Consider the following 24,711-nt stretch of genomic DNA (forward strand, 5'->3'; position numbering starts at 1 on the left):
AATGACGAGTTGATGGGTGCTGACGAGTTGATGGGTGCAGCACACCAACATGGCACAAGTATACATATGTAACACACCTGCACGTTATGCACATGTACCATAGAACTTAAAGTATAATAATAACAAAATAAAAAATAAAAAAAATCTCCCAATAAACCAGGTACTAAAGGAACATACCTCAAAATCATAAAAGCCATATATAACAAACTCACAGCCAGTATCATATTGAATGGGCAAAAGCTGGAAGCATTCCCCTTGAAAACTGGCACAAGACAAGGATGCCCTCTCTCACCACTCCTATTCACCACAGTATTGAAAGTTCTGGCCAGGGTAATCAGGCAAGAGAAAGAAAGAAAGAGTATTCAAATAGGAAGAGAGGAAGTCAAATTATCTTTGTTTGCAGATAACATGATTTTGTATCTAGAAAACCCCATCATCTCAGCCCAAAAGCTTTTTAAGCTGATAAGCAACTTCAGCAAAGTCTCAGGATACAAAATCGATGTGCAAAAATCTCTAGCATTCCTATACACCACCACCAAGTAGGCAGAGCCATCCCATTCACAATTGCTACAAAATGAATCAAATACCTAGGAATACAGCTAACAAGGGAAGTGAAGAATCTCTTCAAGGAGAATTACAAACCACTGCTCAAAGGAAATCAAAGAGGACACAAACAAATAGAAAAACATTCCATGCTCATGGATAGGAAGAATCGACATCATGAAAATGGCCATACTGCCCTAAGTAATTTATAGATTCAAAGCTATTCCCCTTAAACTAACATTGACATTCTTCATATATTTAGAAAAAGTGATTTTAAAATTCATATGGAACCAAAAAGGAGCCCGAATAGTAAAGCCAACCCTAAGAAAAAAGAACAAAGCTGGAGGTATCATGCCACCCACCTTCAAAATATACAATACTACAGTAACCAAGATGGCAAGGTACTGATACAAGAACAGACACATAGACCAACGGAACAGAATAGAGAACTCAGAAATAAGACCACACATCTACAACCATCTGATCTTCAACAAAACTGACAAAAGTAAGCAATGGGGAAAGGGTTCCCTATTTAATAAGCGGTGCTGGAAGTGGCTAGCCATATGCAGAAAACTGAAACTGGACCCCTTCCTTACACCTTATACAAATACTGACTCAAGATGAATGAAAAACTTAAATGTAAAACCAAAAACTATTAAAACTCTAGAAGAAAATCTAGCCAGTATTATTCAGGACATAGACATCGGCAAGGAATTCATGGTGAAAATGCCAAATGCGGCCGGGCGCGGTGGCTCAAGCCTGTAATCCCAGCACTTTGGGAGGCCGAGACGGGCGGATCACGAGGTCAGGAGATCGAGACCATCCTGGCTAACACGGTGAAACCCCGTCTCTACTAAAAATACAAAAACTAGCCGGGCGAGGTGGCGGGCGCCTGTAGTCCCAGCTACTCGGGAGGCTGAGGCAGGAGAATGGCGTAAACCCGGGAGGCGGAGCTTGCAGTGAGCTGAGATCTGGCCACTGCACTCCAGTCCGGGCGACAGAGCGAGACTCCGTCTCAAAAAAAAAAAAAAAGAAAAGAAAATGCCAAATGCAGTTGTGATAAAAGCAAAAATTGGCAAATGGGATATATCACTAATTAAACTAAAGAGCTTCTGCACAGCAAAAGAAACTATCATCAGAGAGAACACATAATCTATGAAATGGGAAAAAATTTCTCCCATCTATCCATCTGACAAAGGTCTAATATCCAGAGTCTACAAGGAACTTAAATTTACAAGAAAAAAACAAACGACCCCATTAAAAAGTGGACAAAGTACACAGACTCTTCTCAAAAGAAGATATACATGTGGCCAACAAATATGAGGAAAAAGCTCCACATCACTGATCATTAGAGAAATGCAAATCAAAACCACAATGAGATAACATCTCATGCCAGTCAGAATGGGCATTACTAAAAAGTCAAAAAAGAACAGATGCTGGTGAGGTTGCAGAGAAAAGAGAATGCTTAAACACAGTGGGAATAAAAATTAGGTCAGCCACTATGAAAAGCAGTTTGGAGATTGTTCTCAAAGAACTGAAAACAAAATTACCATTTGACCCAGCAATCCCATTACTAGGTAATACCCAAAGGAATATAAATATTATAAGGATACAGAACGTGTATGTTCATTGCAGCACTATTCACAATAGCAAAGACATGGAATCAACCTAAATGCCTATCGATGACAGACTGGATAAAGAAAATGAGGTACATATACACCATGGAATACTATACAGCCATAAAAGGGAATGAAATCATGTCCTTTGCAGGGACACGGAAGGAGCTGCAAATGGAGCTGCACGGAAGGAGGATGAGTTTGCATCCTCAGCAAACTAACACAGGAACAGAAAACCAAACACCACATATTCTCACTTTTAAGTGGGAGTTGAATGATGAGAACATATGGACAAAATGGCAGAAACAACACACACAGTGGTCTGTTGGGGGTGGGCAGTGTGGGGAGGGAGAGCATCAGGAAGAATAGCTAAGGGATGCAGGGCTTAATATCTAGGCAATGGGATGATCTTTGTAGCAAACCACCATAGCATACGTTTATCTGTGTAACAAACCTGCACATCCTACACATACACTCTTAAAAGTTGAAAAAAAAAGGTGGTGACAGTGTTTTTGTTGTTGTTGTTGCTGTTTTCCAGATAGTGGATAGGAAGCAGTGTTAGCATGCGTCTCCCACTTGGAAGGACAGAATAGTGGGTAAAGATTCACACTGTGACTTTTTTTTTTCCTCAGGAGCACTACATGAAGTTACAGAAAAATACTTATTCAGAAAAGAAACATAACTGGCTAATAAACATAGAAAAATGTTCCATAAACAAATCAAGAGGACAAAAACAACCCCATTACAGAGTGAGCAAAGGACATGGGCACTTCTAAGAAGAAGACATACAAGCTGCCAACAAACATGAAAAAATGCTCAATATCACTAACTCATCAGAGAGATGCAAATCAAAAACACAAAGAGATACCATCTCATACCAGTCAGAATTGGTATTACTAAAAAGTCAAAAAATAACAGATGCTCGCAAGGTTGCAGAGAAAAAGGGAATGCCTAAACACAGTGGGAATGAAAATTAGTTCAGCCACTGTGAAAAGCAGTTTGGAGATTTCTCAGAGAACTAAAAACAGAATTACCATTTGACCCAACAATTCCATTGCTGGGTATATATCCAAAGAAAAATAAATCATTCCACCAAAAAAGGTACCTGCACTCATGTTTATCACAGTACTATTCACAATGGCAAAGACATGGAACCAACCTAGGTGCCCATCAATGGTGGACTGAATAAAGAAAATGTGAGTCATATATACCATGGAATACTACACAATATGTACAGATTGAAATCAATCTACACATTGATTGATAGAATGAGATCGTGTCCTTTGCAGCAACATGGGCTTGGCTGGAGGCCATTATTCTAAGTGAACTAACAAAACCAGAAAATTAAATGCTGCATGTTCTCACTTATGTGGGAGCTAAACAATGGATACGCAGGGACACAAATATGTGAGTAGACACTGGGGACTCCAAAAGGGGATGGAGAGGGAGAAAGGGGGGCCACGAGAGTTGAAAAACTACCTATCAGGTACTATGTTTGCTACTTGGACAACAGAATCATTAGAAGCTCCGACCTCAGCATCACACAATATGCCCATGTAACAAATCTCCACATGTACCCCCTGAATCTAAGCTAAAAATAAAGTCATATTGAAAGAAAAATTTTTCTTGTAACTACTTATCAAATAAATACAAATAAGACGCCATCTTTGGCCAGGCACAGTGGCTCATGCCTGTAATCTCAGCACTTTGGGAAGCTGAGGTGAGTTGATCACTGAAGCTCAAGAGTTTGACACCAGCCAAGATGACATGGCAAAACTCCCGTCTCTACAAAAAATACAAAAATTAGCTGGGTGTGATGGCATGCACCTGCAGTCCCAAGCTGCCCAGGAGGCTGAGGTGGGAGGACTGCTTGAGCCCAGGAGTTGGGTGCTGTGGTGAGCCAAGATCACACCATTGCACTCCAGCCTCAATGACACAGCGAGACACTGTCTCAAAATAAAAACAAATAATAATTAAAAAAAAGAAACTATCTTTGTTTTTTAAATTGGCAGAAAGAATTAGGTATAACAAAAATCAAGGCTTTCAATACTGTGATGTGACAGATCCCCTCAAAAACTATGAAAATTAACAGCCATTTGGAAAGTCGTTTCTTAAAAATTATCAGGAGTCTACAAATGTTAACAACCCTTATGTTCAGTATGTTCTTTTCTTCACTGACTAATTATTGGGGTCTCACTCTATTACCCAGACTAGAGTACAATGGTGTGATCACAGCTCACTGCAGTCTCAAACTCCTGGGCTCAAGTGATCCTCCCACCTCAGCCTCTCAAATAACTGGGACTACAGGTGTGCATCACCACATCTGGCTAATTGTTTAAAAAATTTTTTTTTTTTAGAGACAGAGTCTTGTTATGTTGCCCAGACTGGGCTTGAACTCCTGGCCTCATGCAATCTTCCCATCATATTAAGTGAGGGCACTTAAGTAACACCAAAAAGAGGTCTATGTGGCAATGGAATAAAGCACTCTGCTAAAAGTCAATGAAACACTGAGGACTCCTGCAGTGGCATGTAAGTGAGTCATCTTAGAAGCTTGTCCTCCCGCTTCAGTGAAGCCTTGGGATCACTGCAACAATAACCAAAATCTTAACTATAGACTTATAAAAGAATCTAAGGTAGAACCACTCAGGTAAGTTGCTCCTAAATTCTGGAACCTCAGAAACTGTTAAGATAAAATGTTCATTGTTTACTACCAAGTGGTAAACAAATTTATACGGCAATAAATTTATACTTAGCTAATATAAAAACAATTTCATAAAATATTTTGGTTTATGTTTCTTAAGTTTTTTTTATCTATATAAACATGTTAACTTAGAAATACAGTTATGAAAGACTACTTTTATATATAGAAATGTATACTCTTGAAGTATACTGGTTTATAATTAACAACAAGACATTTAATGTTGACTTAAGGTTTAAAATATTCTTCATTGAAATGAATTTACTTAGTTTTTCTTAAAGAATCAGGGAAAGAAAGTGCTGCTTAATTATGTGACCAAAAATTGCTATTACTAGCTATTTTTGGTAAATAGTGGATTTCGGGTCACTGAAGTGGTGGTAGGGTCTAGAGTTATTTACTTTGTTTAATACCCTATTTGTAATCGATATGAGGTATTTGTATGTCTGATCACAAGGGCTACCAGAGAATATATGTCACGAGTCATAGAAAACAGGTAGGTTTTTCTTTTCCTGAGCAAAGTTACCTATTTTACATGAAGACTAAATCTGAATTCCTTCCTTACTCTACTTAATTAAAACATTAACATGGAGGGGAAAATATTTAAAGCATGTTCTTCATATTGCTTTCCTTAAATTGAAATAAATTAAAACTGTTGGTAAGAATATCTAGGTACTTACCATGTGCTTTAATGCATTAAAAAGAAGTTTTCTCCCAGAAGGCTTATCAAAATCTGCAATAATCCAGAGAGTGACTGCAGAAATTTTACTGTCATCTGAAAGTTTCAAACAGTTTACTCAAATTAACTCTTTTTTAAAATAAAACAAAAGCAGAGGAACATCTGCGGTTAACACATTAAAAAAAACAAATATACTAAAATAATATTTCTGAAAATAAGCAAAGATTGTTAAAATTTTATGTGTGAATGTATATATGCATGTACATATATATACATACAAAATAAATACATATAAAATTACATATAAAAATGCTACAAGGGTAATTCATTATACAAGCATATATAAAGCTTCCAGCTAGAAGAGTAACTCATTAAACAAGCTTACGTAAAACTCCCAGTGTTGGTAAGCAAATCTGCCTTCTAGCTACATGTGTTAAAAAAAAAAAAAAAAAAAAATTTATATCCCACATATATGTAAAACCATAACAATCAAGCTTACTAGTAGATACAGAAAACAGCAATATGTAGCCATATTCCTTTATGAACATAAAATCATGGAATCTGTAAGACAGTAATCCAGGAGCCATCTGGTAGAAACTCTGATTTCGTCTACAGCGTTTACAAGAACTGGTTGTGTGGCCTCTGCTTTAAATCTCTCTCCTATACAAAAGTTTGCCCCTTACAACATAGTTCATCCCATCTGTTTAATGCACTCTGTTAGAAAATTACCACTTCTCTACTGAGACCAAAATCAGCCTTCTTTAATCTTTTACTCATTGGCTCGTTTTTATTTCTAGAGCAAAGCAGGCCAAACAAAACAAAGCAAAACAAAAACCAACCGAATTCGAATTACATTCATCCATCTGAATAGTTAATTTTACCCTAACAAATCTATAGTCCCACAGCAGACTTCTTGGTTTTGGCTAAATCCTTTTTCCCAAGTGTGTTACTGTCTTGGTCTCCTCTCTTCTGATTGTAACCCCTACCTTAAGCAAAACATTGCATGTTATTTAATCAGAATGCAGAAGAATTATTATCTTCTCTGATGTGGTAATCGTACTTTATACATTATAAGATAGTTTACATAGTACTGAAAAGATTTTATTCTTTTCTTAAAAAGGTGAAAATAGTTTACTTTAAAAAAGGCAAAAATAAGATAAACAAAGCTAGAATAGAAGGCATTGTTTTCTCAGCACACGTTAAATACTAAAAAATTCACAAACTCTAAAATTGAAATCTAGGCCTCTACTCAAAAATAACAACATATTAAAATTTATAATACAACTGCCTTATGAAGATTACAAGTTTCTATCACTTTAAGAATTCAGGTAAATAAAATATGCGTATTACCGTCTTGGGTTAAATAATACATGTTCTTTGCAATTACAGCACTCTTATCTTGTGAATCCAAGAAAAAGAAAGTAGAGAAATCTTCAACATCAGCAGTTACTGAAAAATTTCAAATTAAATGTTAAATATAAATAAAGCATTCACAACTCAATAAGCATTTGTAGAACAGTATAGGATTATTTTACCTGATGTAGATATTAAATTGAGGTACTGCTGGTTAGCATACAAAATCAAAGAATTTATACGGGGTACAACATTATGCTTATCCATTAGAAAATCAATTGCATTCGTGCGATCATTTAATGTGCCCTAAAATAACAAAAATGTTATTTAGACAATATAGGCAATTTATAACCATGTTTCAAAAACTATGCAGATATAAAGATTAATCAAAAATAAATAAGCAATTTAGAATTATTACAATATTTTCTTGTAACAATTACAACTTTTCCAATTAAGCAATTTTTAGATGCAAATATGCCTAAGATAAATTTAATTAAATATTTTTTTTAAGAATATCAGCTTTTATTTTAGATTCGAGGGTACACATGCAGATTGGTTACAACACGGGTATATCAAGTAATGCTGAAGTTGGCGGTATGACTGATCCCATTACCCAGGTAGTGAGCATAGTACCAGATAGTTTTTCAACCCTTCCCTCTCCCCTCTAGAAGTCCCCAGTGTCTCTTGCTGCCATCTTTATGTCTGTTAGTATGCAACGTTTAGCTCCCACTTACAAGTGAGAACATGCAGTGTTTGGTTTCCTGCTTCTGTGTTAGTTTCCTTGGCCTCCAGCTGAGTCCATGTTGCTGCAAAGGGCCTGATTTCATTTTTAATCGCTGCATAGTATTCCACAGTTTATATATGTACCACATTTTCTTTAACCAATCCACCACTGATGGACACATAGGCTGATTCTACATCTTTGCTATTATGAATAGTGCTGCAATGAACATACATGTGTCTTTTTGGTAGAACGATTTATTTTCCTTTGGAGATGTACCCAGTAATGGGATTGCCGGGTTGAATGGCAGTTCTGTTTTAAGTTCTTTGAAACATCTACAATCTGCTTTCCAAAGGGGCTGAACTAATTTACATCCCCACTAACAGTGTATACGCATTCCCTTTTCTCCTCAGCCTCGCCAGCATCTGTTGTTTTTTGACTTTTTAATAATAGCCATTCTAAGTGGTATGAGATGGTGTCTCCTTGTGGTTTTGATTTGCACTTATCTAAGGATTAGTAATGTTGAACATTTCTTTATATGCTTGGTGGCTGCCTGTGTGTCTTCTTTTGAGAAGTATCTGTTAATGTCGTTTGCCTACTTTTTAAAGGGGTTATTTATTCTTTACTTGATTTGTTTGCTACTTAGGGATATTAGAACTTTGTCGGATGTACAGTTTGTGAATATTTTCTGTATATTCTGTAGGGTGTGTGTTTACTCTGTTGCAAGTTTCTTTTGCTGTGCTCTTTAGTTTAATTAATTAGGTCCCATGTGTCAAGTTTTGTTTTTGATGCAATTGCTTTTGAGATCTTAGCCATAAATTATTTCCCAAGACTGATGTCCAGAATGGTGTTTCCCAGATTTTCTTCTAGAATTCTTATAGTTTTCAGTCTTATACTTAACTGTTTAATCCATCTTGTGTTAAGTTTTGAATATGGTGAAAAGTAGGGGTCCAGTTTCATTTGTTTGCATGTGGCTAGCCAGCTATCCTAGGACCATTTATTGAATTGAGGATCCTTTCCCCACTAATTTTTGTCAACTTTGTCAAAGCTAAAATGGTTGCAGGTGTGTGGCTTTATTTCTGGGTTCTTTATTCTGTTCCATTAATCTATGTGTCTATTTTGTACCAGTTCCATGCTGCTCTGGCCTTGTAGTATAGTGTGAAGTTGGGTAATATGCCTTCAGATTTGTTCTTTTTCTTGGAATTGCCTTGGCTGTTTGGGCTCTTTTCTGGTTCCATATGATTTTAGAATAGTTTTTTCCAATTCTGTGAATAATGATATTAACAGTTTGATAGGAATAGCATTAAATCTATAGATTGTGTTGGGCAGTATGGCCATGTTAACAATATTTAGTCTTCCAATCCGTGAGCATGGAATATTTACCCATTTGTTTGTGTAATATATGATTACTTTCAGCAGCGTTTAGTAATTCTCCTTGTAGAGATCTTTCACCTCCTTAGTTAGCTGTATTCCTAGTTATTTATTTTGTGTGTGTCTACTGTAAACGGGACTGAGTTCTTGATTTGGTTCTCAGCTTGAATGTTATTGGTCTATAGAAATGCTACTGATTTTTGTGCATTAATTTTGAATTCTGAAACTTTACTGAGGTAATTTATCAGTTCCAGGAGTTGTCTGGTGGAGTCCTTAGGGTTTTCTAGGTGTAGAATCATATCATCAGTGAAGAGAGATACTGGACTTCTTTTACTATTTGGATGCCTTTTATTTATTGCTCTTGCCTTATTGCTCTGGCTAAGACTTCCAGTACTATGATGAATAGGAATAGTGAGACTGGGCATCCTTCTCCTGTTCCAGTTCTCAAGGGAAATGTTTCCAGCTTTTGCCTGTTCAGTACGACACTGGCAATGGGTTTGTCATAGATGGCTCTTATTCTTTTGAGGTATGTTCCTTCAATGCAGTTTATTGAGGGTTTTTTTTTATCATGAAGGGATGTTCGATTTTACTGAATACTTTTTCAGCATCTATCAAAATGATCACATTTTTTGTTTTAAATTCTGTTTATGTGGTGAATGACATTTACTGATTTGTTAATGTTGAACCAACCCTTCCCAGGAGAGAAGCCTATTTGATTATGGTGAATTAATTTTTTGGTATGCTGCTGGATTCAGTTTGCTAGTATTTTGTTGAGGATTTTTCCATCTATATTCGTCAGTAATAGCCTGTAGTTTTTTCGTTGCATGTTTGCCAGGTTTCGGTATCAGGGTAACACGGGTTTTGCAGAATGAGTTAGGAAGGCATTAATCACTCCTCTTTGGTTTTTTGGAATAGTTTCAGTAGGATTGGTAACAGTTCTTCTTTGTACATCTGGCAGAATTCAGCTATAAATCCATCTGGTCCAGGGCTTTTACTGGTTGGTAGGTTTATTATTACTGTTCAATTACGGAACATAGCAGTCTATTCAGGGTATCAATTTCTTCTTGATTCAATCTTGGGAGACCAGGAATTTATCCATTTCCTCTAGATTTTCCAGTTTGTGTGCACAGAGGTCTTCTGAGGATCTTTTGTATTTCTACGGGATCAGTTGTAATGTCACTTTTGTTGCTTCTACTTGTGCTTATTTAGATCTTTTCTCCTTTTTCTGTTCATCTGGCTAGTGGTCTATTGATCTTGTTTTTCCTTTCCAAGAGCCAACATTTGGTTTCACTGATTCATTGTACAAATTTTTTGGTCTCAATTTTGTACAGTTCTGCTCTGATTTTAGTTATTTCTTTTCTTCTGCTAGCTTTGAGGTTAGTTCATTCTTGTTTTTCCTAATTCCTCTCAGTGTGATGTTAAGTCATTATTTTGAGATCGTTCTAAATTTTTGAGATAGGTGGTTAGCACTACAAACTTTCCTCTTAACACTGCTTTTGCTGCATGCCAGACATCTTGGTATGTTTTTCGTTTTCATTTATTTGAATTTTTATTATTGCTGCCTTAATTTTTCACTGTTTACCCAAAAGTGATGTCAAAAGCAAGTTGTTTAATTTCTATATAATTATGTAGTTTTGAGAGATGTTCTGAGTTCTGATTTCTATTTTTATTCTACTGTGGCCCACGAGTATGCTGGTATGATTTTGATTTTAAAAATTTATTGAGATTTGCTTTATGGGCAAGCATGTGCTTGATCTTGGAGTATGCTCTGTGTGCATCTGAAAAGAATAAATATTCCGTGGCTGATTGGTGGAATGTTCTGTAGATGTCTATTAAGTCCAACTGGTCAGCGTCCATTTAAGTCCAGAATTTGTTAGTTTTCTGCCTTGATAATCTGTCTAACACTATCAGTGTCTAACATATGATAGAAACAGCAAGGAACCAGCTAAGAACTTCATGACAGGCTCAAAACCTCATGTACCAATATTAACCCTGAATATAAATGGCCTACAGACCTCATTTTAAAAGCACACAATGGCAAGTGGGATAAAAAACAAGACTCGTCTGTCTGCTGTCTTCCTCCTTCCTCGGGCTTTTGAGTAGCTGGGACTACAGGCACACACCACGACGCCTGGCTGTTTTAAGATTTTTGTAGAGAGGTTTCACTAGGTTGCCCAGGCTGGTCTCAAACTCCTCAGCTCAAGCAATCCTCTTGGACTGACCTTCCAAAGTGGTGGGATTACAGACATGAATCACCATGCCCGGCCTAAATTCTTTTTTTTTTTTTTGAGACGGAGTCTCACTCTGTCGCCCAGGCTGGAGTGCAGTGGCCCGATCTCAGCTCACTGCAAGCTCCGCCTCCCGGGTTCACGCCATTCTCCTGCCTCAGCCTCCCGAGTAGCTGGGACTACAGGCGCCCGCCACCTCGCCTGGCTAGATTTTTGTATTTTTTAGTAGAGACGGGGTTTCACCGTGTTAGCCAGGATGGTCTCGATCTCCTGACCTCGTGATCCGCCCGTCTCGGCCTCCCAAAGTGCTGGGATTACAGGCTTGAGCCACCGTGCCCAGCCCAGCCTAAATTCTTTGTTGTTTATTTTTGTCTGAGTGGGTTAGTTCAATAATAGTGGGGGAGTTGAAGTCTCCCACTATTATTGTGTAGCTGTCTTAAGATTTTTCATAGCTGTGGAAGTATTTGTTTTATGAATCTGGGAGCTCTAGTGTTGGTGCATATATATTTGGGATAGTTAAGTCTTCTTGTTGAACACTTTATAATTATCTATTGTTGGTTTCAAGTTTGTTTTATCTAAGAATAGCAACTTCTGCTTTTGTTTTGTTTGCATGATAAATCTTTCTCCAACCCTTTACTTTGAGCCCATAGGTGTCATCATGCATGGGATTGGTCTCCTGAAGACAGCAGACAGATGGGTCTTGTTTTTTATCCAACTGCCACTCTGTGCCTTTTAAGTGAGGCACTTAGGCCATTTATATTCAAGGTTAATATTGGTACATGAGGTTTTGATCCTATGTGAAGTTCTTAGCTGGCTGCTTTTCCGTTTCTATCATGTGGATACTTTATAGGTTCTGTGGGCTATGTACTTAAGTGTGTTTTTGTACCATTCTTCCATTCCCTTAAAGAGCTCTTGTAAGGCCAGTTTAGTGCTAATGAATTCCTTTAGTGTTTGCTTGTCTGGAAAATATTTTATTTCTCCTTCACTTATGAAGTTTAGTTTGACAAGATACAAAATTATTGGTTGGAATTTCTTTTAAGAATGCTGAAAATAGGCCACTGAGAAGTCTGTTGTTAGTCTGATGGGGTTCCCTTTGTATGTGATCTGCCTGTTTTCCTCTAGTTGCCTTTAAGATTTTTACTTCAGCACTGACCTTGGACAGTTTGGTGACTATAAGCCTTGGTGATGCTAACTTTGTATAGTATCTCACAGTGTTCTCTGAATTTCTTGTAACTGAATGTCTACTTCACTAGCAAGATCAGGGAAATTTTCTTGAATTATTCCCTCAAATATGTTTTCCTGGTTGTTTTTCTCCTTCTCTAGCAGGAATGCCAATAATTTGTAGGTTTGGTTCGTTTAACATAATCCCGTATTTCTTGAACACTGTTAATTTTTTTAAAATTCTTTTTTTTTTTTTTTCTTTTCAGACAGGGTCTCACTCTCTCATCCAGGCTAGAGTGCAGTGGCATGATCATGACTCACTGCAGCCTCCATCTCCTAGGCTCAAATGATCCTCCTGCCTCAGCCTTTTGAGTAGCTGGGACTATAGGCACACATCACCACACCTGGTTAAATTTTAAGTTTTGTAGTGACAGCCTTTTTTTTTCTTTTCAGACAGGGTCTCACTCTGTCATCCAGGCTAGAGTGCAGTGGCATGATCATGACTCACTGCAGCCTCCATCTCCTAGGCTCAAGTGATCCTCCTGCCTCAGCCTTTTGAGTAGCTGGGACTATAGGCACACATCACCACACCTGGTTAAATTTTAAGTTTTTTTGTAGAGAGGAGGTCTCACTATGTTGCCCAGGCTGGTCTCAAACTCCTCAGCTCAAGCGATCCTCTTGAATTGACCTCCCAAAGTGGTGGGATTACAGGTATAAACCACCACGCCTGGCCTAAATTCTTTGTGATTTTTATCTGACTGGGTTAGTTCAAAACACTGGTTTTCAGGCTCTGAAATTCTTTCTCCTGCTTGGTCCAGTCTATTGATAAAGCTTTCAATTGTATTTTGAAATTCCTTAAGTGATGCTTCTATAGCCCTATGCTTTTCTATCAGCTGATTTTACTTTGGGCTGTGTGGTTTGACCTACAAGCCAGTAGATAGCCCTTATGAGTAAAAGCCACCTGAGGCCAACATGGCAGGGTATATACTTGACCCTTGTTACTGGGATAATCTCTCTGTTGTCTCAGGCAATGGGCTGATCTATGGTGTGCACAGTGGTCTGAGTTCCCTGCTCAGACATGGTGGGCAAGATGGGCAGGGCCAGATTGAGCAGGCCTGCCTACAGGTACCCTAATGGCAGGCACAAGCACCAATACTGAGGGAGAATACAGTGGGCAACCACCAGGTGTCCAGAGGTGTGCCTAGGCGTGGAGCTGGGAAACCTCCTTGGCTCCAAGTTCTCTGCACAGGGAGCATGGTAGCCTAAACTCCTAATCGAGGACAGTGGGTGTTCCAGATTCCTGAAGATCTGCCTTGGCATGGAGTGTAAAGGGCCTCACTGCAACACAGTCTCTGCACAAGGACCGTGGTGTGGCTTGAGCTGCTGAAAGTATCATTTAAAAAATCACTATTAAATGATCAGAATGAAAAATTTTTTACCAAATTAACTTGTCATTAAAATAAAATTTTAATAACATCATTTATAAATATTATTCATTGTGTATTTTCTTATAAATGCTTACCTACCAAAAAAACTTCTCTTTGTAAATATGCAGATGCATCCATCATTCTTTGAAGAACAGCCATTTCTAGTTCTTTAATATTCATCTCTTCATGTTTAAATGGTTCACCATTATAAAGAGCTTGAGGCAAAGGTCCCAGGCCAGTCATCTTATAAAAGCTTGCTCCAGTCTATTCAGTTAAAAAACATCAGTGTTAAACAAAATATGATTGTTTGAAAAATAAACATAAGAAAATGGAACACTGCCACATTTTCATACACCATGGGAAAAAACATCCATTTTGATAACTTTATCTGTCCTTTCCAAACACTGCTTAAAGGAAAGTAAATTACCTACAAGGAGTCAAAAAACTTTTTCTGTCAAGGGCCAGAGAGTAAATATTTTAGGCTTTGTGAGCCACCCAGTTTCTGACACAATGACTCCACTCTTATGTTACAGCACAAAAGCAGTCATAGACGACATATGAATAAACAAGTATGGCTGTGTCCCCAAAATACTTCATTCACAAAAACAAGCAGTGGGTGAACTTGCTGATTCTTGGTATAGAGTATGACATTTACTTAACATTAAAAATCCAAACATTTATCGGCATCAGAGACTTATTTATCCCTGTATTTATACATTCAATAAACACTGATTCAATCCTGCCACCTGCATTAGGCTAGACACTGTGATTATAGAGCTGAAAGTCTTTTCTCAAGGGGTTCACATACAATACAGAGAAAACACAGGCATGTAGAAGATTCTGTGGGGCCCAGGAGAAGCACCTAATCAAGCTGGAATATGGAGAGGAAGGGATTATACAGGGCTTCTTTTAGGGAGTGATACTAAAAGTCTTCAAGGCTTAATAAAAATTTCCCAGGGAGATAAAGTAGAGAAAGACATTGCAAGTGAAGAGAGTATAGCAAGGACTGAAAGGGAAGTGAGAGTGTGGTATACTCATGCAATGGTAAATTCACAGTTGATATGGTTTGGCTGTGCCCCCACCCAATTCTCATCTTAAATTGTAGCTCCTACAATTCCCACATGTTGTGGGGGGACCCGGTGGGAGGTAATGAGATCATGAAGGCAGGTCTTTCCCACGCTATTCTAGTGACAAGTGAGTATGTCTCATGAGATCTGCTGGTTTTACAAGGGAGAATTTCCCTGCATAAGTTTTCTTGTCTGCCATCATGTGAGACATGCCTTTCACCTTCTGCCACGATTGTGAGGTTTCCCCAGCCACAAGGAAATGTGAGTCCATTAAACCGCTTTCTTTTGTAAATTGCTAGTCTCAGGTATGTTTTATCAGCAGCATGAAAATGGACTAATACAGCAGTGTTTACAGGGTGTGAAATATGGGGGACAGCTGTCAGATATGGAGTTAGAGAGCGGTGTAGGCAGAGGCCCGATCATCAAGGTCTTCAACATTTGAATTTTAGCTTATGAGTTAAAAAGTGACTACATAACTCATTTGCTATCCAATACTAAGTATTATCATTATTATAGCCAACACTGTCACAAATACTGAAAGCCAAGTACTACTATTACATCAATTTTACAGATGATAAAACAGATACAGAGAGATTAAATAACTTCTTATGTTACACAGCCACAGCGTTTTGGAAGTGGAATTTGCACCCAGATCTGTCTGACCAAGAGTCTGAACTCTTAACTACTGTACTATACTATCTGTGCATTTAGTGGGCACCTACTATGTATTAGGTTTATGAATTCATGTAAATGATATGCAAACTCTCTCCTAAACTTATAGTTTAATAAGGATAGGGAGAGATGGATACATTAAAAGTAAGCTTGATACAGTATTTTGGGGGTATCAAAGAGGTCATGGTAAATAATATCCTCTATCTAGGAAGAGAGTTCATGGCAAATAATATCTGATTTGCTTATTTTTAAAAGGATACAATGGCAACAATGTTAAAGAAGGAGCATATTCTAGGACACTGCTTCAGGGGCTACCACAGTTGTATAGGAAAGACAAAGCAAGAGCAAAAACAAAAGTCGGTGGTAATACGCAAGATGAGAATGAAGCTGTTTCTGAAATATTTAACAGATTCCAAAATATTTAACAGGCAAAACTGATAGAACTTGATGACCTATTTTTTGGGAGGGTGTGAGGAAAACAATTAGTTAAGGATGACTATTAGGCTTTCAGCATGGGTGGTGTGGGTGAGTGGTTGCTACCTACTCTCTAGAACAGGAGATAAAGAAGAAAAAAAGGTTTGGGGCAACAAGGAAGATCATGGGCATGATTTTAGATTCTTTTGATTTAAGATGCTTACGGGAAATCCACTAAGCAGTTGAATACATGGGTTTGGAACTCAAGAAAGATGTCCCTCCTAGAAATACAGGCACTCTTCTGCTCTTACTCTATGACTTCCAATTAGGCAACCTTTCTACTCCAAAAGCTAATTACCACAAATAATTCAATGACACTGCATTATATATTTTTAGCTCACACATCTTCTGAGCTATAGATCATATATCCAGTTGCTGATTTCACATCTCCCTTGGAAGTCTCACAGGCACCTCAAATCCTCTATGTAAAAAAACTGCACTTCTCATTTTATTTCCCAATCCTTTTTTCCTCCACTCCTTTCCTTTTTAGCAATGGCATCAATGCTACCAGTTAGTTGTTCAGCTGAACCCTAGGAGTTACCCTTGACAATTTCTCATCTCCCCTCTACCCTATCCAATCCAGCAGCACCTGGATGGCACTTCCTAAATAATTCAAGTATGTCCATTTTCTCTGCCTCCACTTCTTCCAAAAGCCTACAGTCCATCTCACATTTCTTATATTTCCTAATACATTATCACCACACCTACTCCTCCCCACCAACAATCCATTCTCAACAAAGAAGAATGCTCTTTTAAAAAAATGCATGTCACTGTCACTTCACTACTTAATTCCTTTCAGGTTTTTCACTGTTGCCAAGAGCTTCTACTGATATGAGTGCATTAAATATTGTTCACAAGACCCTGTGTATTCAGACCCCTTGCTTGCCTCTCCAGCCTCATCTCCTCAACTGTACCCCATTAACACAGGCACAACGTATGCTTTCAGTCTACACAGTAGCAACATCAGCTTCTCTCATTCCTTTACATATCAGACCTCACCATTTTTCTCTGACTGGAATGTTAACCTCTTACAACCCCCTCCTTTTCTTTTGTCTAACTTTTCCTCCTGTTTCAGAACTCAGCTTAAATACCATTTCTTCAGAAAAGTATTCCTTATCCCCATGCCCCAGAGCATTCCACTTTCATTCAATGTGTTGCGTATTTGGTGAGTCCCTTCTAATGAAGGCTCATATACGTTAATTTTTGGAATTTCTTTGTACTATTTCTTTCTCTGAAAATTTCTTTGAGTTGTTGCCTTTTTTTCTGGCTCTTTCTGAATCTTCTGGGTTGAGCCTCTAATTGTTTACCTTTTAAAAAAATGACAAGTAAAAATTATATATGTTTATGATATACAGCATATTTTGATATTCATGTACATTGTGGAATAGCTAATGAAGCCGATTATCATATGCATTACCTTACATACTTCTCATATTTTGTGGTAAGAATCCTTAAAATGTACTCTCTTAGTAATTTTCAAGTATACAATATGTTGTCATTAACTATAGTTATCACCATGTATGATAGATCTCTGGAACTTACTTCTCTAGTCTAACTGAAATTTTGTATCCTTTGACGAATATCTCCCCAATTCTGCCAACCCCAGGCTCTGGTAACCATCATTTTGCTCTGTTTCTGTGAGTCTGACATTTTTTTAAGATTCTACATGAGTAGAGATCATGTGGTGTTTGTCTTTCTGTGCCTGGCTTACTTCACTTAACATAATGTCCCAACTTACCTTTCTTTCTTCATCATATTCAGAATTAATTCCCAAAATATCCCAAACATTAGCATGAGGAAATTTATTTTGGAGAACACTCTTCACATTGTCCACAGTGAGTATATTTTGATCCTTCTTCATTTTTTGGTACATCTGTGAAAATTTAGATACTATAATTACTTTTCTTCTTATAGCAATTAGTTTTCTTTCTTTTCCTTAGCATGTAGATTATTTTGTAAGTCTGAAACATATTAACTACATATATACACATACCACATACAAATAAATAATTTTGACCATATATCATCTTCTAATAAAGATGGTTTTAAAATATTCTATAGTTTTCAAAAAATATCATAACAAATTTGTTATTTATTCTATTTTGATGAAACCAGACCCCATTATTCTTAATAAAATAACGGTTACCTTTTTTAAGGTATGTGTAATATATTCTAATATGACATTTCAGAAACACTTTCATTTTTTATTGCTCTTCTGTAATTTCTTTTGAGACAGGGTCTCACCATCGACCAGGGTGGAGTACAGTGGTGTCATCAAGGCTCACTGCAGCTTCAACCTCCCAGCTCAAGAAATCCTCCCACCTAGCTCCCCGGGTAGCTGGGACTACAGGAACTTGCCACCACATCTGGTTAGTTTTTTTTGTGTTTTTTTTTTGTATTTTTTGTAAAGACAAGGTCTGGCAATGTTGCTCAGGCTGGTCTCGAATTCCTGGGCTCAAGCGATCCATTTGCTTTGGTCTCCCAAAGGGCTGGGCTTACAGGAACTTGCCACCACACCTGGCTAAATTTTTTTGTATTTTTTGTAAAGACATCTTGCCATGTTGCTCAGGCTGGTCTTAAACTCCTGGGCTCAAGCAATCCACCTGCCTCAGCCTCCCAAAGGGTTGAGACTACAGGCACGAGCCACCATGCCAGGCCTTACTAGTTAGTATTTTGACTAAACTTTCTCTGCACCTCTATTCTTCCCCAGTCTCAAATGTTCTAAACACACTTGTAGAATGTAAGCTGTTATTCTTTTTATCTTTTCTTATTTCTTTCTTTAATAAGTACTTAGAGATCCTCTATGACCCAGGTGCTGTTTTAGGGTTTGCACCAAGAGAGATGGCCTCTCTGAGTAGACGACTAAGCTGAGACATAACTATGAACACTGAGCTAGCATTAAGACATTCTGGGGAAAGAAACTTACAAGCAGAAGGAACAAGTAGTAAGTACAAACACTATTAAGTAGCATTTGATATGTCATTTAAGAATATTGTTTTTGGTCCCAATTTACTTAAATCATTATTGCCAAATATAATCTTCATATTGTGGCTAAAATGATTCCCATGTTATATTCCTCACAGCAAGAAATTAGTATTCTTTGCTCTCCCTGTATCACTGTAAACTTTGTACCCTATTCCTTTAAGAAGCAGTATAGGTATGTAATTAGACTGAAGAGTTTCATTTTATGAGTTTTTCAATTTAGGGGCAAGTTTTCTCCTATCAAAGTAGAACGTAATGTGATCATAACTCAAAAAAAGTGAAAAGTTCAATCTTCTGTAAAACATAAATGGAGGTAAACTTTGTACCCTATTCCTTTAAGAAGCAGCACAGGTATGTAATTAGACTGAAGAGTTTCATTTTATGAGTTTTTCAATTTAGGGGCAAGTTTTCTCCTCCTATCAAAGTAGAACATAATGTGATCATAACTCAAAAAAAGTGAAAAGTTCAATCTTCTGAAAAACATAAATGGAGATCGCAAAAATGAGATTTTGAATAAAGCAAAAGGTATATAAAAAGTCATTCAGATTAGTCATTTTACTAATTAATCACTTGAAAATATTAGATACTCCTATAAAATAAGGTAGTCAGAATGCCGCAAGTAAGTTACTCAGACATATCAACTCAATCCTCTTAGACATTTTTAAATTTTAAAAATTATTTTGTAACTTGGTAAGCAAAAAGGAATACACATAACATACACGCTATGAGGTATAAATAACAAAATAAATGATTCCTACGAATAAACCATGTAACATAAGAAATGGAACATCACCAATACCATGAAGTACAACTTCTCTCCCAATCCCATCTCCTTGTGCCCCAAGAGATGCAAGGACTGTTTTGAATTTGCATTTATCATTCCTTTTCTTTTTTGAGTTCTAGAGTTTTATGTGGATAAGTATTCCCATTCTTAGTTTTGTTTGCTTCTGAGCTTTAAAAAGTATATGGTATGGTGTTAGTCTTCTATGACTTCATTATGTTTCTAACACATCCATGCTCTTGCATATGATATTTCATTCTATGAATATGCCTAATTCTACTTACCTATTTTGCTACTGATATATATATTTGGGTCATTTTTATTACAGTTTGTTGCTATTCTGAATGATTCTGCTAACAATAGCCACCTAAGGTGCAAGTACAAGAGCTTCCCTTAGGGTGAGGGTGTGTGTGTGTGTGTGTTGTGTGTAGGAAATACGGAAATTTAACTTCAAAATATGAATTATTATCAGATTGTTTTTCAGTGTGGCTCCGCCAATTTAGCTTCCTACAGGCAGGGTAGCAATGTAAAGGCATTCCATTGCTCTACATTCTCATTAACACATGATACCTTCAGCTTTCTTAATTCCTGCCAAATTACAGGGTATAAAATAATCTCGTGGTAGTAGTCTTTATTAGCATTTTTCAAATTTGTAATATAATTATCTAGTTTAGTTACCATTAATGGTAATGAATATTTACCACTAATAGTTTCAGTAAATTTTTATTTATCATTAATGCAACTTTATTTTATTATTTTACTATTTTATTTTATTTTATTTTATTATTTTATTTTATTTTTTGAGACGGAGTCTCGCTCTGTCGCCCAGGCTGGACTGCAGTGGCTGGATCTCAGCTCACTGCAAGCTCCGCCTCCCGGGTTTTTTTATGCCATTCTCCTGCCTCAGCCTCCCCAGTAGCTGGGACTACAGGCGCCCACCACCTCGCCCGGCTAGTTTTTCGTATTTTTTAGTAGAGACGGGGTTTCACCCTGTTAGCCAGGATGGTCTCGATCTCCTGACCTTGTGATCCGCCCGTCTCGGCCTCCCAAAGTGCTGGGATTACAGGCTTGAGCCACCGCGCCCGGCCGATAAAAGTTATTTTATAAGCTATGACTTGACTTTTCATAATAACAATATAGCTCTTTAATACATACATATTTCCACAATGATCCACAACAGAATTTCAAAACCTTAATTATGAAATAATCTTACTATCTCTTGTTCTTCCTTAATCAGGTTCTTACCAATTTCTAACATCTGTTAGACAATCTCTGTCAGACTCTGTATCAATCTTACCTCTTTCACACAGTTTGCTGTCAATAAGTGACTTCCTCCTTCTTTGAAACTCTCTAGGAAGTGTCTATATGCTATGTCATTCAGAATATTTAACTCTGCAATGATTTTTTGTTTTTCCATGAGACAGGCTCTCACTCCATTGCCTGGGCTGGAGTGCAATGGTTCGACCTTGGCTCATTGCAGCCTCAACCTTCTGGGACCAAATGATCCTTCCATGTCAGCCTCCTGAGTAACTATGACTACAGGCATGAGTCACCACACCTGGTTTTTTGTTTTTTTTTGTTTTTTTGTTTTTTTTGGTAGAGACAGGGTCTCACTGTGTTGCCTAGGCTGGTCTCGAACTCCTGGTCTCAAGTGATCCTTCTGCCTTGGCCTCCTGAAATGCTGGGATTACAGGCATGAGCCACTGTTCACAGCCTGCAATGATCCCTTTATTCAAAACCTAGTTCAAGAATTTTTCCTTAAATAATCATTTTCTATTAATATGTTTTCCTCTAAACTTACATATACAATTTAAATTCCTTTATTGGCTAAGTAAACCTGAGTAAATTCAAATATTTTGGTAGAACCTCAGTTATCCAATTTATAATATGAGGATAATATTATGTACTTCAGCAGGGAGTTACAGAAAACAAATTCATCATATGTATTAATCTCCATGATAGTTTACAAACTTTGAAATGTTACAATAAATAAAATGCAAAAATTATATATTCTAAAGAAATCATAATGTAGTAATGCAAAAATTTTACATTCTAAAGAAATCATATTTAGTGCATAAACTCACATGTACTATAGAAATAAATGCTTCTGATATATCAAATTCTTCTGTAATATAGTTGAAAGCTCGCCAAAGAGCAACTCCAGCATCATTTGCTCCATCAACTTCATCATCTGTATTAAGAATGAACACAAAACCAATTCTGGAAAAAGAAGATGAATAAGGACTGTTAAAATTACCTCTTGAATCACAATAAACCATTATTTAGAAACATTATTAGACTATAATATCTAGATGGAGAGAATGTATTAATAGAGAAAAGGAGAATTTTATCACTTCAAAAGTCTGAATGTAATGTCTATTCATCAAAATCCACATAGCTACTGGATTCCTGCAAAATATCAAACTCTCTCCTTCTGGTGCTAACATTATCAAATGGCCATGTTCTTTTGTACAAAAAGGGTAAATACACTCTTCTTTTTTTTTTTTTTTTGAGACAGAGTGTCACTCTGTTGCCTAGGCTGGAGTGCAGTGGCACAAACTTGGCTCACTGCAACCTCTGCCTCTCGGGGTCAAGTGTTTCTCCTGCCTCAGCATCCCAGGTAGCTGGGACTACAGGTGTGCACCACCATGCCCGGCTAAGTTTTATATTTTCAGTAGAGACAGGGTTTCATCATATTGGCCAGGCTGGTCTTGAACCCCTGACCTCGTGATCTGCCTGATTTGGCCTCCCAAAGTGCTGGGATTACAAGCATATGAAGTTGGACCATTCTATAAGTTTCCAGAGTGATCAGATTATTCTCTCAGGAAGGTAATAAATTAAACAACATTACCAGACAGATTTGATAAACCGAGTCTATATAATACTCCACAACACACAGCTATCTTATGTCAGGCACTAGAGCTAACAATCGCTTTGAATGCCCTATTAATACTCTTGTAACACAATATGAACAACATTGAATTTCCTTTAGTTGACAGTTTAATGCTATAAAATGACAATTACCTAAGAGGAACTTTGTGAGAATAGAAAAGATCAGCAAGTTTTATAAAATCCAAGGTATATTCTTGGGCCGGATCAATAAACAGAACCTAAAAGAAAAATAGTATATAATCACTATTTCAACACCTTAGAATCTTCAAGAAATTCAAGTTTAGACAAATTTTTGTGAAAGTATGAAATTCAAAGTATACTTTTTTTTTTTTTTTTTTGAGATAGAGTCTTGCTCTGTCGCCCAGGCTGGAGTGCAGTGACCGGATCTCGGCTCACTGCAAGCTCCACCTCCCGGGTTCACGCCATTCTCCTGCCTCAGCCTCCCAAGTAGCTGGGACTACAGGCGCTCGCCACCTCGCCTGGCTAGTTTTTTGTATTTTTTTTTAGTACAGATGGGGTTTCAATGTGTTGGCCAGGATGTTCTCGATCTCCTGACCTCGTGATCCGCCCGTCTCGGCCTCCCAAAGTGCTGGGATTACAGGCTTGAGCCACCATGCCCGTCCTCAGTGTATTATTTTTAAAGACATTCTAGCAATTCTAAAGAATACACACACACACACACACACACACACACACACACACAAAGGATTTCACAATTTATGAAGGATTTCTAAAAGCTGTACATCCAAATATAATTATACATAGAATTTAACATCAGGCTACTCATCTTCTCTTTGGACGCCCAGTATATTTTCTTTTACCTGAACTGAAATACTTTATTCTAAAATGTTCATTAGATTTTCTATGATAAACTTTTTCAAAAAGAAACAGAGGTTGAATTTTGACCGAAAAAAATAGCATTAACACAACTGCTTTATCAGGATTGCTGCAAAAATTATCTTATTTATTTCCTAGGTGAAAAAACAGTTCTAGGTATTTTCTCCATCTTTCAAAGTTCCACTATTAATGTTTAGCTATTATTGGGATAATAAAATTACATGCATAGATGATAAAGTGGTATTTATGTATGTTTCCCTGAAATTACTACACTTTAATCATTACTTCTTTTTAATAAAGAAAGTTCTGTCATAAATTCTTTTGAAAAAATGTAAAAGTAACATTAACATTGTTACTATAAAATGACATAAGGGCTAAAGAGTAAGAGACAAAACATGTGACTAACATGGTTTGGCTGTGTGCCCACTCAAATCTCATATTGAATTGTAGTTCTCACAATCCCCATGTGCCATGGGAAGGACCGAGTGACAGGTAATTAAATCATGGAGGCAGTTGCCTCTATGCTGTTCTTGTGATAGTGAGGTCTCATGAGATCTGATGGTTTTATCAGGGGCTTTCCCCTTTTACTCATACTTCTCCTTCCTGCCACCATGTGAAGAAGCACGTTTGCTTCCCCTTCTGCTATGACTGTAAGTTTCCTGAGGCCTCCTCAGCCACGGTGGGGAGTCAATGAAACCTTTTTCCTTTATAAATTACCCAGTTTTGGGTATGCCTTTATTAGCAGCATGAGAACGGACTAATACAGTGACACTGCTAGTTGTTGATACCCAGTCAGCCATGCCACCTAAGCTAGCTGCATTAGGCAAATACTTATTTCATTACAACTCAGATGCCTATTCATCGACAGAAGGATAATCCAAAAAGAATGCTGATATCTTTATAAGATATATATGTATAATCAAAATATAAAACTCACCAAATTATGAAAATTGCGCCTTATGTAAGGAATACTTCCAGGAAATACTGGCTTCAGAAGTTTCTCGTGACTTGTAGGCCATGTAATATATAAATCATCATTTTCCAAGTCATTAATCCACTAGAAAAGAATCCAGACATTTGTGAAAGCTATATTAACACTGAAATCATTTTCAAAGCCAGATTTTTAATATATCAGGTGACAAAAATATACATAGAATTGTCTATATTTCTGATTAAATACAGAAGCTAGTTTAATATTCTCTAAATGATGGA

General features: G+C 37.2%; 1 protein-coding gene across 1 annotated transcript in view; it reads right to left on the reverse strand.

Moving 5' to 3' along the window:
* Window positions 1-24,711, reverse strand: part of UGGT2 (UDP-glucose glycoprotein glucosyltransferase 2) — a 249,095-nt gene that overhangs the window by 124,184 nt on the left and 100,200 nt on the right. The window contains exons 13-20 of the mRNA XM_011933802.1: window positions 24,437-24,556; window positions 22,795-22,880; window positions 21,855-21,990; window positions 17,746-17,880; window positions 13,894-14,058; window positions 7,069-7,192; window positions 6,884-6,982; window positions 5,535-5,629 (exon numbers count right to left, since the gene is read on the reverse strand). Coding sequence (XP_011789192.1) covers window positions 5,535-5,629; window positions 6,884-6,982; window positions 7,069-7,192; window positions 13,894-14,058; window positions 17,746-17,880; window positions 21,855-21,990; window positions 22,795-22,880; window positions 24,437-24,556 — 960 coding nt within the window. The remainder of the gene's footprint in view (window positions 1-5,534; window positions 5,630-6,883; window positions 6,983-7,068; window positions 7,193-13,893; window positions 14,059-17,745; window positions 17,881-21,854; window positions 21,991-22,794; window positions 22,881-24,436; window positions 24,557-24,711) is intronic.

Source organism: Colobus angolensis, unplaced genomic scaffold (assembly GCF_000951035.1).
Source record: "Colobus angolensis palliatus isolate OR3802 unplaced genomic scaffold, Cang.pa_1.0 Scaffold13, whole genome shotgun sequence".
Lineage (NCBI taxonomy): Eukaryota > Metazoa > Chordata > Mammalia > Primates > Cercopithecidae > Colobus > Colobus angolensis.